General features: G+C 41.8%; 1 protein-coding gene across 2 annotated transcripts in view; it reads right to left on the minus strand.

Moving 5' to 3' along the window:
- PIK3CA (phosphatidylinositol-4,5-bisphosphate 3-kinase catalytic subunit alpha) overlaps nt 1-17,869 on the minus strand; it is a 42,947-nt gene that overhangs the window by 17,761 nt on the left and 7,317 nt on the right. For both annotated transcript variants that reach the window (XM_083441984.1, XM_083441983.1), the window contains exons 2-6: nt 10,007-10,301; nt 5,585-6,000; nt 3,098-3,307; nt 2,323-2,573; nt 34-279 (exon numbers count right to left, since the gene is read on the minus strand). In XM_083441984.1, coding sequence (XP_083298110.1) covers nt 34-279; nt 2,323-2,573; nt 3,098-3,307; nt 5,585-5,936 — 1,059 coding nt within the window. In that variant the 5' untranslated portion in view covers nt 5,937-6,000; nt 10,007-10,301. The remainder of the gene's footprint in view (nt 1-33; nt 280-2,322; nt 2,574-3,097; nt 3,308-5,584; nt 6,001-10,006; nt 10,302-17,869) is intronic.

Here is a 17,869-nt window from a genome sequence, read left to right on the forward strand (position 1 = left end):
AAGTCATATTGAAACCAAGTTGTCGTTTTTTACCTTGTCAATATCTCGAATATTTACATTTACATAGGTAGCGCAGAGAATCTTTATTCTGAGATTACTGTTAATAGCCCAGAGGGATTTGGCTGAAGCTTCTCCATTCATGTATGGTGTAGCTGTAGAAATACGCCTAGAATAAGATGGCATTGTAAAGGTATCCAATGGCAGCTGGGTGTAAAGACTTTCCTTAGCCATCAGCATCAAATTGGGCATTCGACCAAGCATGATACAACTCCGGATGTACTGAAATAGGCAGAGAAAACACAATTATTGCACTGGATGCTGCTCTTTGCAGCATCATTGCTTAATTGCAAAGATTACAATGCCGGCATTGTGAATGGTTTGCAACTCAAGGCGAAGCAGGAACCACAGTATAAGCGGTTTAATGAAGCTAGCGTGCAATATTTGTAGGGCTGGCAGGTCATTCTAAGTAGCAGATAATCACAAAGCATGCCAAACAAGGGACAAACTTGTCTTTTTATACTGGCACTTGGAGAAAAAGAAATATCCACATATAGACTGTTGCCTCACTAATGGCACATTCCTTGTATTTTCTATCAGAAGAAAAGAGAATTATAAAAAAGGGAAGGCTGAGGAAAGAGAACTTACAATTTTTGGTAATGCAGGTTTTTTGTTATTTCTGAATTATGGTTTTATTTAGTAGTGTAAATGTATTCACCCATAATGAACCTATTTTAGAAAGCACTAAGGGTGACACCCACTGTTATATAAGCAAACATCCTCTTGTAAAAAAGGACCTTACTTTCCTCTCCTCTGCAGCAATTTGTGCCCCTCCCCACTGCCTTTCCCCCCAAAAAACATCGCCTGCAGCAAGTTTTTAGGGGTGCAAGGGGTGGGGCACAGAAAATCCACTCTGCCAACAGTGTTTGTTCCATTAGTAAACAGGCACTACTGGATTTCACTTCATGAGAATATACATACGTGCAATCCTATATCACATGATTTGCACCACCTCATTAAGTAAGATGTACACATAAAAACCTCTTCATGACTCTCTGTCTCTACAAGTTTAAATATCCTTCTCCTTGAACTGAATACCCATTAGTTCTCCCCTCGTTTGGTGCGGCTTCTGATTGGCTGCAGGTGGATGTGGGTGGCGCTGTGGGTTAAACCACGGAGCCTAGGATTTGCCGATCAGAAGGTTGGCGGTTTGAATCTCCGTGACAGGGTGAGCTCCCATTGCTCGGTCCCTGCTCCTGCCAACCTAGCAGTTCAAAAGCACGCCAGTGCAAGTAGATAAATAGGTACCGCTCCGGCGGGAAGGTAAACGGCGTTTCGGTGCGCTGCTCTGGTTCACCAGAAGCGGCTTAGTCATGCTGGCCACATGACCCGGAAGATGTACGCCAGCTCCCTCGGCCAGTAAAGCGAGATGAGCGCCGCAACCCCAGAGTCGGTCACGACTGGACCTAATGGTCAGGGGTCCCTTTACCTTTTTACCTAATTGGCTGCAGGACGCTTCTGCAGCCAATCAGAAGCCGCGCCTTGGTTTTTGAACAGTTTCAGGAGTCAAGCGGACTCCCGGAACGCATTCTGTTTGAGAACCAAGGTACAACTGTATTCTAAAATGTTTAAATGTTTCTTTAATTGCCCTTGAATCTTATCACCACACTTGCCACCCTCTCCTGCCATATCAGTGTGGTGTGCCACACGCTTTGAGCATCACTAAATTATGTGTTTTTGACCGCAGACTTTAGTTCTCAACATTCTAACAAATCATGTGTAAGTTCTGTCCACGTCCATGAAAAAGACACTAAGATCCTGGGCTTGTGCAGCGCTGCAGGTGGATTGGATCACAGGGATGCAGCCCGACAGTCTCAGCACTGGCAAAAGTGGTTCTCACACCCACACCCACTCCATAAAAACCTCTGGTCTAGCCCTGAAATATGGCCCTAATTCATACTCTTCCCTGCTTATTTCAAGACACCACAAAAGCAGCTGTTTGCGAGCATCTGATTGCATCTCCCAAGCTACAGGAAGGGATTGATTGGTCTAAAAATGAAAAGCAATCTATTTCAATGTACACCCTGCCAAGTAACAGTAGGTGAACCACACTGAAAGGAAAATATCATAAACTTTTAACATCCCCAGTGAATCCGCCAAATCACACCCAATAAAAGCACATAAAAAAATGGAAACCTGGCTTCAGTACTTCATCTTTTGCACATTTTCATATGCAAATCCCTCTCTTCCGACCCCTGAACTGCACACAAGATCTAACTCTGACAACAAGCATTAAATTTCAAAATGAACCAGATGTTTACTCACCTTGTATTGACTCAGGGGATGTTTTTCTAGTAAATATTCATCACAACCACATACTTTTAAAATATACTTCCCCTGGTACTCTAACACACAGAGCTTTAGCTGTTCAGATGACAGCAACATACTTCGTGTTTTTTTCCTGATTGCTTCAGCGATGACTTGTTCTGGCACATAATCGTGATTGATTTTTAAAGTGTACTTCTGCTTGTCATTGTTGGGGGAGACTATTACCCATATCACCACTATTATTTGTCCTGGAACAGAAGGAAACTATGTCAGGTTACATCAGGGATCATGCCCACATAACTAATTACAGAAAAATGAAAATACAGGAGCAAAAAAGACCTAAAACACAATTCAGCACTCTCTATCCAGAATATGCAATCTTTGGGGCTGCAGCAACAAGCTATGGGTTCCTCTTAGCTCTCCACTTAAGCAACTTTTAAAATGGAAAGGAGAAAGGCTGGGAGGGGACAGAACAATGGTGTGACCCTTCAGGTTTCTTGAATAAGACTGTTTTGTTGGAACTTTACTATGCAGCCCCTAACAATAACAGGGGGGAAAAATCTGAATAATGCTGCTAAAGTAGAAGAAAATGAGTGCACTGAGCGCGCTACGACATGTCTGAAAATGTAACTATTTTCACTGAGCTGATTACTCACGCTGAAATGAAATGGGCATATGGGGGAAATGGATTGAATTTCACTGTTCAAGCAGCTTCACATTAATCTGGTACCAATCTGGCAAATGCAATGAATTGTGTTTTCTTTTCTTTTACCTTTATCAAGTTTATTGTATATATGCTTGGGCAGCTCGGGCGAAGATTCTATGTTTGGGGGACAGACATACAATGCTCTGCTATGGGGTGCGTTAGCATCTCGCAGATCTACTGCTTCTTTACAAACATTAAGAATGTTTCTTCTGAAGTCCTGAACTTCTGGATCCTTAACCAAGTCAAATTCACAGATTGGCATGCCAATAGCAAAACCTAAAAAAGAAGAAGGAGAGAGCAATTCTCTTTGATACATTTTCAGAAACAGTGAGTCCTCAGAGTATAGTTTCCTGTCACTCTGTCCTCTACCCCTTCCCACAAGAGCTCAGCTCTGTCTTGCTTGAACGGCTGGGCTGCTACAGCAATTGTCTCCATAGCTCAAGGGGCTGCAGCAGCGAAGCATATTCTGTACCCACTGCAACTATTCTGCTTAAGTAAGATTAGACATGTTCTGGAACTTTTCCCCAGGTCAAGCAAAAGGGTTCCAAAGGCTGCACCAAAGTTTACTTCTACCCCATCTTTATATAAAGAAATGCCCATGATCGCGAACAATTATTAAATTTATAATAAAAAAAAGTTGACCCACTGTCAAGTATGCACCATCACAATGAAAGCAAGTACAAGTCAACAAAGAGTGGCACTCAGGTAAAACGTAATTAACTGAGAAAACAGCTTGAAAGACAACTCAGCATAGCACAGTTGGCCTAGTGCAGCTGTGAAGTGTTGAAGGGAGGGGAAATCTCCTCTTTGCCCTTCAACACTGTGATTCCACCCTCACCTGACAGCATCCAGTTGTTTGGTTACTGTAGCAGCACCCCAGACTCTGCAAAACCAGCAAATGTGACAAGATTTTCTTATTCTAGTGAAAAGGGTATTGCTGACTCAACTGCTTTTAATAAACTAATGTTCATTTCCACATCAGATATGTGCATGAATAGCTTGAATACTCAATACATGCTGTGCGTATTTGCATTTCATATACCACTGTTAGTTCAAGATTATAAATGCAGAGGTCCCTCAACCGTTTTATCGCTGGAGTACTGCACTCTAAAAATATGTGCAAAGTTTGTCTGCCTCATACAGATTGCCAACAATGACAATATCCTACATTATATGCATGCTTTAATGGACTGAGGAACCTTTGGCCTTCAGTCCAAACATGGTCCGCATAAGGTCCAATTCACCCACAAGGTCATTTCCCCAAACCCACAATATTATCAGCTGCTATCACTGAGTGATGTCAGCTGATGGCGGGACAGGGTTCAATTTTGCTTTGGTTGTTGTCACTAGTCCCCCCGCCCCACGGGAAACTGGCTCGTCAGATGATAAGCAGGGATGTTAAATCCTGCATGGTGTTGCTTTGGCAGTTTGATTCTTGCAAGGAACATAGTGGTAAAGCAGACACTGGCAGACAGCAGATAGAAGTTTCTGCTCATTAGCTGATGAAGAGTTCAATCCTTCCAGCTGCTGCTTTGCCAGCACATTTCCAGCAGGCTCCTCCCCCCACCAGTAAAGTGACAGGTTGGCAGGTTCACACATCTATCAGTCACCTATTATCAGATGATTGACAGGTGAGTGGTCTCACCTATCAGAGTTGAACCACAGGGTGCGAGGAAATAAATATCAGGCCAAACAGCGCACAGAAGGTTCCCCATTCCTGCTTTAATTAATAGCAAGATCCCAAATAATCACGTTAAGAGCTCAGCGGTCTTTGAAATCATGTTTTAATGAACAATTTGCAGTTTCTGACATGATGTACAGTGGTGCCCCGCAAGACGAATGCCTCGCAAGACGGAAAACCCGCAAGACGAAAGGGTTTTCCGTTTGCAGAGGTGCTTCGCAGGACGGATTTCCCTATGGGCTTGCTTCGCAAGACGAAAAATGACGAAAAAATTTGAATTTTTTTTTTGCTCCAAAACCCCTTATTTTGAATCGCTAAGCTGCTAAAAGCATTTTAGCAGCAAAACCGCTAATCCCCCACCCCTTAAAAAGCCGTTTTTAGCCCTTAAATCGCCAATAGCGCTAATCCGTCAATGGGCTTGCTTCGCAAGACGAAAAAACCGCAAGACGAAAAGACCCGCGGAACGGATTCTTTTCGTCTTGCGAGGCACCACTGTACTCAGTTTGTTACACAACCAAAAAGACCATTTACTCATAATTCCATCACAGTGGCTTTATCACATGACAGTTCACTATATTTGACAGTGGAACTAAGAAGGTTGTGGACTCTCCTTCATTAGAGGTTTTTAAGCAGAAATTGGATGGCCACCTGTTATGGATGCTTTAGCTGAGATTCCTGCATTGCAGGAGGTTGGACTAGATAATCCTCAGGGCCCCTTCCAACTCTACAATTCCAAGATTCCATACTCTCATGAAAGGCCCATAGGCTTTAGGGGAATCAAATTGTGGCCACTTTCCTTTACATATTTTAAAAATTGTACTGCAGACTGTCATGTGGCATATAAATATTTGTAACAAATGAATAAGCCTCACCAATTTCCCGATTCAGAATTTTCTCTTCTCTGTTGCCTACTGGCTCTATGACTTTTAGAAAAGGCTGGAAGAGTCGTAGATCACAAAGTCGCCGTGTTTCATCGAAAAATTCTTCCCTTTCTGCTTCTTGTGTAACACTTACGAAAATGTAAGAGGACTCATCTTGAAGGAGCTGATAGAGAGGGTATTTCCGAGCTTCTTTAAAAAGTTCGTGCTTAATATTTAACAAGGTGGCCTCACGGAGGCATTCTAAAGTCACTATCATGCCATTAGGTAGAAGACATTCTACTAGGATTCTTGGTGGCATCAAATGGATGCCCCACAGTTCACCGGATGATGGTCTTGGAGGCATTTTTATTAGGTACCTTCTCTTGAGGTTATCAAAAGACTATGTTAGTAGATTCTCGCAGGAAAACCTAAACAAAAACAATGTAATATTTAAGTAGCATGCACATGTCCATGTGATATTACATTTCCAGTACTTTACAGAAAATAAAAATACATGGGAAACAATCATTAATAATTTGCTTTTCCATCATCTGCCATAATCAAGTTATCATGCCAACTATTGCTCAACAGAAAGTGAGCAGCCATTCTTGCTTTGGGCCAGTGGCGTAGCGTGGGTTGTCAGCACCCGGGGCAAGGCAAGTAATTTGCGCCCCCTAACCCGTGGATTTTAGCACTCGAGTGCGAGCGCCCGCCCCCCCCCCGATGTTGCGCCCGGTGCGGCCGGCCCACGCTACGTCACTGCTTTGGGCGGAAGCACATTTATAGTGATCAACTCTTTACGTTTACCCAATAAAGGCCTAAAAAATAATAATGAACATGTCCTATACCCACCAAGCGTTGGAAGTCAGGTAAGAGGAAGAAGAGAAAATGGAAACAGCAGCAGCCATCAAACTTGGCGGCAAGTCACAGGCAGGGCTTACCAGAGCAAACAGGTATGGCTGCCAGGGACACAGGCTTATTGTGAGAGGCAAGAGCTAACACTGCTCTGGCATGCTACAAACATCCTGGTACAAAAGCTGGGCTACAGAAATATTGCCATGACACATTCATGGCTGTAGCTGTTATCTCCCCTCGCCAAACAATCTCTCTTGCAAAATACAAAAAGCCACCTGGTTGAGCAAAAAAAAGAGAAAGATGTTGTTTCTAACTGCTCTCTGGCCTCCTTTGTGAAGGTTTTATTAAAAACGCAAGAGACTTCACATCAGAATGAAGCAAATTTCCCACAAAACTACCCAGAGTTTTAACAGTACATGCCTTTCTTAAGAGTCGTCTCACCAATTTGCTTCTAGAAAATAAAACACTTTGGTTCCTGGACACTTGTATTTTCTGTCATTTCAGGAGATCTCTGGCTGTGGCATAGAGATAGCCTGCACACAGAAATCTTTCGAGCCCACTCTGAACTTTGCTCACAGGATTTTACTTTAATCCTCTTGTTCCTTAAGTCAGTCAACATAAAAACCTTACTCAGTGCAAAGGATTTTTGGTAAGAAATCTTAAGGCGCCTCTTTCGTCTGACACACAGTTCTCCCGCTACTGAAGTTTAGAGTAGCAGGAAGGCTATGGTATTTTGCTGTGCTGTTGCATGTCCAGAACCCTAGAGCTGTCAGCTAGCCACACTTCATATGCAAGCTTTGAAAAGTGACACCTGTCTTATGCAACAAGCAGCCCCCTAGGCACTTCCTGTACAACTCTTTATCTTCCCGAATATGCTATCTTGCTTTAAAATACCTAGCAGACACAACTGCAGAGATGTCTCAGACTGTCAGGGAAAAAACACTAATGGATCAAAATCAAGGATGTATGGGAAAAGGTCAGGTCTATTATGTTTTTCAGTTCCCATTATTCTGAAGTATGTGAAATTGTGTACACCACTTTTTTTAAAAAAAAGGCGTATCAGCCTGGGGACAAACGGTGTACAATGTGAGAAGTCTATAATCCCCTTCCCAACTAAATGAAAATGTAGGTGGGAGCTGTGAATTACATTTACAGCAGTAATGTTTCCCTAGTTTTTTCAATTTGCAATAAAGATCAACTTCTCTTCATAGCAGCCTTCCCATCTGCAAGGAGTGGGAGAAGGTGATGTGTGGCGTGGTACCCAGTATTTTTTCCTCCAAGGATGGCAAAGCAGCCAGAGGAGTGAGATTTTTAAAAGAGATGTTATTTAACTGTAGAGTATGAAACCAAGGAACATAACATACAAATCCTCTTGGGCGATACTTTGTAAAATGAATATTGCATAAGGAGACTAGCATAAAAGTCCAAATTTCATGCATTGGAAAAGTCAATCAATTATAGAGATCATTTGTAGTGGTCTAACTAATGACATCCCACTATACGGCATAAAAATATTCTGTGTTTTCTGACCCATCAGAGACTTTCAAATTATGCCTTTCCCCCGCTAAGATCCCCAAATTCCAAACATTTTTATACCACAACAGTAGCTGCAAACCTTGCAGTGCATTCTATTTTTTGTGTTAGAAATTATAGCAGTTACCAAGAGACACGTTACAAATTCTTTTGAGGGTAAGTTTTGCTTTTGATTGTCCCATTCATTTAAAAGTGAGAGCTGTAGATACATCTGCATAGGAATCTTCAGAATGTTAGAAATATATTGATATACTACAGACCAAGAAATGCGTATAACTGGGGACTCCAACCACAAATAGAAGCATGCTTCCCTAGCCCCACAATCATGCCAACTGTCAAACACCACCTGTGAGGTCATATGGGACACCTGTAGAGGGTTGAGATTTTGACCTCATCAGTGATGCTCAGGTAAGAAGGCGCTTAACCCCTTCCTCCTGGGCCACTTTTTGCAATCAGATTTACAGGTTTCTAAGTCTGCATTGCTCTTTTGAAAGGGAAAGTGGTGGTGTGGTGTAGTGGTTAGTATCAGTCTGTGAATGGAGAATCCCAGGTTGAAATCCCCCCTCAGCTATGAAGCTTTCTGTGTAACCTTGGGCCAGTTATGCTTTATGGAATTGTTGTGAGGATAAAATCTATGTGCATGATGGAAGAAGCTTGTACGCTACTGTAAGCAACTTGGAGGAAAGACAGGGAAATGATCCTCAAACAAGTACAAGAAAAAATGCTTATTAAATTGTTTGACATAGTCAGGGAAATCTTTTTCACTTTTGCGTTTTGTGTGTGTGTGTGTGTGTGTGTGTGTGTGTGTGTGATGCTCTGTGTTTGGTCTTGTGCCACACCCCTAAAAAACAAACTAACAACCATCTCCTGGAATAACATACAGTTTGGCCCAGAGAAAGAACAGTAGAGATGCCTTTTTAAAACTCAGCTCTAAAGGAAGAAATTTTGTCTGGCAGTTTAAAGTTAAGTTCTATAGTTAAAACTGGAAAGCACACTAATTTTCTTTTTATTTGAGGAAGCAGGCAATTGAAGTTTCCCATTATAGAGCGGTTGGATCAAAACAGCAGTTGGCATTTGCGTTTCTTCTTTTTCAGGAAATGGCAAGAGATTGTCTGTACTTAGAATGTGTATACATTTATTTTGCTGACACATGGAATTACGCCTCCAGAATGTAGATTTTTGGAAAGAAGGAATATCAAAGACACAGCTCTTTTAAAATACAACTAGCAGCTATAAGTATTAAACAGAAGGGATTATAGATTTGGTAAAGCTTAGAGTCTATAAAGACAATCTTCTTTAGTGAACAGTGGAGAAAAAGAAAATGAGTTAGATCCAAAAAAGCTAGTTAAACTTAGGTCCCACTTAAATCAACTGGACAAGTTAGTCATGACTAAATGAAACCCTTTTGAATTCAATAGAACATACTACTTTAGTTTGGCTCCAATCCTTCTATCAATACTTTTGTTATCAAAAGGTTAGATACCGTTTAATGCTATTCTAGCTTTATGTCTCTATAATCTCAATATCTCTCATAGTTCCTCAGCTTATATTTATTACTTCTGCAATTACAGATGTAAAATTTGTGAACAAAATAGTTATACATTTTAATCGAAAAGGAAAGCAGATCTGAAATGTATTTTGGATGCTGCCCAAAGTACTATATTCAAACTAAGACTTTGCTCTCATTGAGCCACATACGAGCTCTAATTTTACTCTTGTTGACAGTCTTTGTTAATGGCTAATGTAAGCAAGTTGTCATGGCATCAAGATTTGAAAGGATTCCTTGGAAACAGCTCTCAAAACCTTGAAGCCTATTTCCAGTGCTTAAAGTTAGGACAAAGCATCTTTTCGAATCTTTAGAAATATTTCCTACTCAGTATATTGTATCATGTTTATGAAATGTTTTCCACTTTGCACCTAGCAGAAACACAATTGAAATATTTTGATTTAACCTTTCATCTCCAAGGTAAATAATCTTCTGCAGGGTATTTTGCCAATCTATGGATCAGAATGAGAAAAACTGAGGATAAAACAACTTCTACATACCTGCAACCTCTTATTCTCTTGGATCAGCAGATCCTACACAGGCTTCTGTTTCACATGATGATCACATTATTGGATGTTCTGTTATCTGTATGTTGTAAAGTACCAAGATGTGGATCTTTGATATAATCTAGAAACATTGCTACGGTCTTCTTTACACGAACTGTTTTTCAACTCTGGGAATTCATTCCGTATGAATCTTCACTGCAAGGATCTAAACTTATTATTATTTTGAACATATTTATTTCCAAGATTAGCAGAGTTGACTGAAGGTCAAGTGTCTAATCAAGGTACCAACCTGGAAAATAAAGGGGAGAAAGAAAATTCTCTCAACAGGCGTATTCCAGGAAAATAATTACTTTTGAGAGGAAGATCTGTATATTACAGGGACATTTTTGTGGTGGGGAGCAGGGAGTGGCGTGCTTTACATTTCCTCACAAGGGGTCATTACAGCTGTTTACCTTGTCTCATAGGGGTCCACCTGGAGGAAGTGAACTTTTGGAAGCAACACAAACCAAGAGAATAAACGAGAACTAAGCACCCCCAACTTCCCAACTCTCCCTACAGCACTACTGCTATTTCCATCCCTCCTTGCTTGTGATAGAGTGGGACACTAGAATGTGATAAAATAATAGAAATAGGTATATGTATTAATAGCACGTATCAAGGTAGTTTCTGTTCATAAAGAAGTCTTGATTACTGCTACAGTAAGAAAGTGTTGCCATCTTCTAAGGCCTCTTTTAAGTCTGGCAGTGGTAAGGGGCATGTTGACAGGCCAAAGCAAGAGGTCCTGGGTCATGTGGGGAGCACTACTTCACTACGCAAGCATCCTAACTCATGGAAACTGGGGCAATGATAGTATTGGAGGCTTCTTTCTCAAAATTCAATAGTAAGGGAAGTAGCCAGTTCTTTCTATGACACTAATGTAACCTGAGATGATCCAGCATAGGGAGATGGGCAACAAATGTACAGTCAAACCTCTTCTTACGTCCGCCTCCGCTTGTGTCCATTTAGCCCAACGTCCGCGGCAAACCCGGAAGTAACCGGCAGGTTTGCCGCCGTTTGCACCTGTGCAGGAGCGGCAATCGCCGTTCGCGCATGCGCAGAAGTGGGCAATCACCGCCTGTGCCTGCGCACAATGGCGCCTCTCCCAGCAACCCATTTCGACCTCCAGATGGACCTCCGGAATGGATTATGGTCGCAGGTAGAGGTTCCACTGTACAGTGGTTTTCATCCAGTGTGACGTGGCACCCTGGGGTGCCTTGAATGGTCAGGGGTGGCACAGGCAACACTGGCCTCTGTCCCTCTTCCCTTCCCTCCCTCCTTCCTTCCTCTGATGCCTTCTTGGGCCTCTGCCTCCCAAAGGCTTGCACAGTTGTTTCTTGCTGCAGCCTGGCTACAAGCTCCCCACGTGAATGGTGCTGCTGGGGCTGGCCAGGGGGTGCTTCCCAGGCCCCTGTGGGGCACTGTGAGGAGGCACCTCTCTTTGGGGTGGAGGGGGCAGCTCAGAGACTGGGGGGGCAGCTGTGGCTGCCCAGTGGACACCCACGGAGAGGGGAGCAGAGCGGAGGCTGAGTGAACACTCCACAAGGGAGGGTGTTCGAAAAAGGGTGAGGGGCTGCCAGCTCTGCCGGCAAGGGGTGACATAAATGGGCTCCTGAGACCCACAAGAGTGCCACAGAAAGCATGTAGTTGATCAAGGGAGCTGTGGACTCAGAAAGACTGAAAACATCTGCTGTAGTAGCAAAGGAAAGGCAAAGTAATTTGACTGCTGCAGCAGCAAAACAGAAGGTGTGCCACACAAATATTCATCCCACGATTTTTGAAAACAAAATAACTTCACAATAATTTGTTAGGTTTTGTCACAAATCCCTAATTATCCAGAGTCTAGCATATGCTAATTTACAAAAAAGAAAGGCTAAGTCAAAAATCCTCCTTTCAGCGTTAAGAGTGAAACAGCAGCAACTTAGCATTCCCTTCATCTTTTGAAATGCTATGCCACTGTATATACAGACAGTCAAACAGTACAACAGCAAACAAAGAATATATTTAACACAAAGATAGACTAGATTTGCAACAAAAAAGCAAACTTTTGTAATATGTGCAAATCAAAAGTTGTAAAGAAATTCATTTACTCCCATCAAATTCCATTTACTTCCTAGATTTATCAACTGAGTGAATATAGTGGTTTAGATGCTAATAGAATTTAAGTTAAAGAAGTACATAGAAGAAAGGTTCCCACCACAGCCCCACTCTGTGCCTTCCCAGCCCCCACAGTCAGACATGGGTGGTTGAAGGAGGAAGGGATTGGAAAAGTGCCTTCTGTAAACTTCCTTAAGTTAACTTCTCTTAGGATATATTCCAGTACACTTAACTCCAAATATTTGTTTAAAATTATGTTTGCTTTCTATTTCCAAGCTTGGCTAAGACTTCTGCCTCTATTGTGCCAAAGCAACTTCCTGTTGCAAAATAAACAAGGTTTATCAAGAATCTAATTTCATCATATATGCAGATTGTTCACTCTTCCCCCCCCAAAAAAACTGCCATGCTATTCCTTTCCCTCAAATAACCGACTTTGTTCAACATGCCACTTCCCTTATTCTTTAAGCTCCTCTTTGAAACCACTTCTGCAACAGTTATATTTTGAAAAAAACAACCCCACAACATGCTTCATCTGCCCCCTCTGTTCCACAGGATTCTTCTCTACATCACCTCTACTTCTGGTTACTTTCTTCTGCCGCCCCAATCTTGCCTAAGAGAGCACAAAGCCCTGGCAAAGCATCACTTTTTTTAGTCCATACAGCAGCTAAGATAACCATAGCACTACATTTTCAATAGCAATAGTAATGATAAGTTATCCTACTACTAGAATTTTCTTGTTAAACTCCGTGAGGGAACAACTATTCCTTAAATGCAACGTATTTCAGTTAAACTTGTCTAATGTTTGGAAACAGATCCCAACATATTTGCTTCCCACTTCTTCAATGGTAACCATTGTATTTTCAACATCAGCTTATAGGTTGGCTGATTCAAGAATCTTTCCCCAAAAGAAGAGTCCTGCAAAGAACATGAGTCACTTTCCCAGGGGCAACAATACTTGCCGATGTGAAACTCCTGTCCCCGAATGCCAAATTTTCAGCCTAGAAATCCCAAACCCCTAAAGTCTAAAGAACAAAATGTTTTCATTCTCTCTTCAGGCATGTCAGTCACTCCAGAATTCAGAGCAAGAACTGGCAGCGTTGCCAGCCTGCCTGCTTTTGTGGCTCTCCAAGTCTGTTGCATAGTGACAGTGGCATGGCTTGCCATCTTGATTGGGTGCGCTGCTGCTCTGCTCTTCTAGCCTGTAAAACTGGCAACATCTTAAAATACAGACAATTCAACAATCCAATGACATTATCGGTTCTAAAGGTTTTGGTTGTATTAAAGGCACTCAAGCTTTCTCTTTATACGTTTAGAGTTCACTATGTGCAGAGCAGTTAAGTCCCCCCCCCCCGCGCCCCAAATGGGCTGGTGAATTTAAGCTCCCTCAATACGCATCTGTAGTAGTAAAGGTAAGGAACCCCTGACCATTAGGTCCAGTCGCAAACGACTCTGGGGTTGCTACGCTCATCTTGCTTTACTGGCCAAGGGAGCTAGCGTACAGCTTCCGGGTCATGTGGCCAGCATGACTAAGCCGCTTCTGGCGAACCAGAGCAGCGCACAGAAACGCCGTTTACCTTCCTGCTGGAGCGGTACCTATTTATCTACTTGCACTTTGACATGCTTTCGAACTGCTAGGTTGGCAGGAGCAGGGACTGAGCAACGGGAGCTCACCCCGTCTTGGGGATTCGAACCGCCAACCTTCTGATCGGCAAGTCCTAAGCTCTGTGGTTTAGACCACAGCGCCACCGAAACACATAAAACACAGGTAGGAAGGTTCACTACCCTAGACACAATGTAGAATAGAAGCAGAAATGCATTAAGTTTTCATTATATCTTTTCACACCAACATCCTGATATTACTGGAACCTTCAAGATGGCTTATTAGGAAATAATATCATAGCCAAGGATGTAAAAAGGTTAAAGGACAACCCCAATATCTTGCTCCCAATGCACTTTCACTGAACAGTAATTTATAAGCAGGATTGAAGGTCTCTTTAGGGAACTCAAATTCACTAAATCAGTATGAATAACAACACCTTCAATGGCAGGAGAGTGTATCTTTAACATTTTAAACTGTGTACATGGATACAACAAAAATAATGCTGCTCAGAAGCAAAATATTTGTATTTTAGCTTACTTGTATTGCTCATTTTTGACAGTAGAGTGTATGTTTCCACTATTAAAGATAACTAAGTGTGTTCAGTGCGTTCATCAACGTCGTATCTGAGTAGTTTAGGGCCAAAAGTTTCATGCAGGGGACCAGAATCCTATCATCAGGTAGTTCACTGAGACTAGAAGCCTTTTAAGACTAACAAACATGGGTAAGAGTTAATGATCAGGCATATTGTGTGCCACTTATTGGGGGCAAAGAAACTTTCCCCCATTATCAGTGCATTTTCTCAGTGCCATCCAGAAGTTAATTTTCAATAGGTTAGAAGCCTCTTACAATCTGGCCCTGAGAGTGCTATGATGGAATCCTCTATTAACAAAGGTGCCTGTGCTCCATTTGGTCTTGTTTCATTGTAGGATTGTCTATTACTGAGATCCAAGGATGTGGACAAGGTTTTTGGTAAAGTCTAGGCCAGGGGTAGTCAACCTTTTTATACCTACCACCCACTAATGCATCTTTCTTGATGGTAAAATTTCCTTACCGCCCACCAATGCTCGATGGAAGGAGGATGCAACTTGTGCCTTAGAACCCCCTACCACCCACCGAGAATCCTGAAACGCCCACTAGTGGGCGGTAGGGAACAGGCTGACAACCCCTGGTCTAGGCAACCAACCCTTGCCTTTCATGGCTTATTACTTCTAGTAGGGAGAGGCTGTTTGGCTGAGTACAGGAGGCTGCAAATTTCTCCGAGTGATGGGCTATGTTATTTTTTAAAAAGTGGTTATTAGATGTGAACAATTACAGACTGGCTGCTGACTCCCCCACTTTTTGGATGAAGGAGTTCAGGCCAGGTCAACCCCAGCCACTCTTGGGTGAAACTGATTTTCTAGATCTGGGGTGGGAAATCTGTCACCCTCCGTAGAATCCAGCTTTTTCTTAGAGGTGTGCCTGGCAACCACATTATGGTCTTTTTTGGACATTTTAATATAGTTGCACAAAACCTCAGTTTTTGGATGGTACAGTACTATATTGTACAGGTGTTATGTTTCAGGAAAAGTGCAAAAATGTGTATACTCTAATCATCTTCTTGGAACTGCAGTTGTGTAACCATCCTTACCTTCTGGAACCATCTAGCGGACCTTACCCAAGCAAAGCAGAGAGCTTTTAAGCTCTTCATTTTACTTACTGGTCAAGTTCCGCTCGGTGTGCAGGGTCTGGGATGCTTTCACTAGATCTCATGGGGATCTTGCAAGAATATCCCATTTCCCATGTGTTGAGCAGAATTTGCCTAGTAAGCAAGGCAGAAAGTTTAAAAAGCTCTTCCAGTGCTGGGAAACCTGGTGTAAAAGGAGCTTTTAAGGTCTCCACTTTGGGTGCAATTAATTTGTGGGAAATCGACTGGCCGGCTTTCAACTGCACAATGTTAAAAATGTGTAAGTCTACTGCTTGCAAGATGCAATAGTACAGTATACAAATATTGTTAATAAATAAATAGGTGTACTAAATTTCCTGATTTCGAATAACACAGTGAACAGAATGTAATATTTGTAGCAGCTGGGGCTTAACCATTTTGAAAAAAACAACTTAATTAGACTCCAACTAGGAAACCATTAATACCTTTTGAAAAAGCGAAGAAAAAGACAGTGGCTGAATTTTATATCTATATCTATATCTAATCCATATCTATATATAGAGCTTCTGGACAGTTAGCAATGCAAGTCAGGCAAATTTAATTAATATGTTCCTGTTCTTGAATCTTTATGATAAAGTAAAATGTAAATCTTGGAGTAGAACATGATCAACATAAGTGAATACTGACCAATAAATAGCCAAGAGTAAAGTCATGGGAGTCATTCATCTTTCAAAATCCCTGCTACAAATTTATCACTCATTTGGGCCCACCACTACAATGGCTAGATATTTCCGCTCCTCCTTCAGGTTCAATACTTACATTGCGACTGTTAAAGCCACATTTTTATTGCCAATGAGTACTCTGCAATCTCATTTAGAAAAATCTGTCCTCTCCATCTGGATCTGGTCTGTTTTCTTGGACTGTATTTCTGTCTGTGCTAATAAAACATTAAACTGAAATAGCAAGAGCTGCAGCACTGTTGGAAAATGTTACTAACCGTGAAAACTAGCTAGAAATTTTAACTTTATATACAAACAAAAATATTACAAAACATAACCTTGCCAATAAGCCCTGCAAAATTACTAGACTGGTTTTTCAAACTCATCTGCTTTTTACTCTTCAACAAATCTTCGTATGAGAAAAAGAAAAGAAAAAAAGAACAGAGGCTAGTAAGTTTTTTAATAGGTAGACTACAAATAAAGAAGGCTGGTAAAGAAAGCAAGAGGCACTGCCGCCTCCTCTGGCAGTCCACCTGATATCTATACTGGATGTGAAGAAGGAGATTTTGCCTCATGAGCATCTGGCATAGAAGCACAGTGGGCACAGATTGTCCCATTTCTATTCTTAAATTCCAGATCAGGATTTCGTAAGTAAATTAAATGTACTAGTCAGTGGGTGAGCTATTACTTATACACACACACACACACACACACACACACGTTCTCATTTTGTATTTTTAAGTTGTGAGCCACCCTGTGATCTTTGGATGAAGGGTGGTATACAATTTATTATTACTGTATTATTATTATTATTATTAGCAACAACAACCTTTCTCTCATACATGTTGTAAACTGCTTTGATATTTTCTATAAAATTGTAACATATAAGTATTTTTCCAAATAAATTAACAGATAGTATCAACTTGGCCACTCACCTGCAAAATTAGGTTACACACATAGCAAATTGGCAATACAGTGGTGCCTCGCAAGACGAAAAGAATCCGTTCCGGGAGTCTTTTCGTCTTGCGGTTTTTTCATCTTGCGAAGCAAGCCCATTGACGGAGTAGCGCTATTAGCGCTATTGGTTAAAAAAGGGCTAAAACCGGCTTTTTTGGGGGGGGGATTAGCGGCTTTGCTGCTAAAATGCTTTTAGCAGCTTAGCGATTCAGAATAAGGGGTTTTGGAGCAAAAAAAAATTCGATTTTTTCCCCCATCATTTTTCGTCTTGCGAAGCAAGCCCATAGGGAAATTCGTCTTGCGAAGCGCCTCTGCAGACGGAAAACCCTTTCGTCTTGCGGGTTTTTCGTCTTGCGAGGCATTCGTCTTGCGGGGCACCACTGTATAAATAACAATCCTACCACTATTATGTGGAAATAATTACAGAGCTAATATAAAAGGCAGGAAAATATCAATATCCAAAATTTGGGGGGAGTTTTTCAAATTGTTCACGATAATCCACAATAAGTCAAACAGAGGGACTCTGAGATGCATTCCGTTAGGTGTATGATCAGTTTGTAAGCTAACAGTTCTGATGCAAAAGAATGTGGTTCCAACAGGATGACCTTTTCTAGCCTAGGTACAGTATTGGGGTGGGGGGTGGCAGGGAAGGAACTGTAGGTTTTGGTGAGGGAAAAATTATGTCAATGGAGGGAGTTTCTCCTATATATGCAGCATAGAAACACAGTGGGCTGACAGCAGTGATACTGAGAGATCCACTGCGGTCTGCAATCATTTCCAACCCACGTTGTTTTTTTACTACCCAC

This window comes from Podarcis tiliguerta (assembly GCF_965153285.1).
Source record: "Podarcis tiliguerta genome assembly, chromosome: 5".
NCBI classification, from domain to species: domain Eukaryota; kingdom Metazoa; phylum Chordata; class Lepidosauria; order Squamata; family Lacertidae; genus Podarcis; species Podarcis tiliguerta.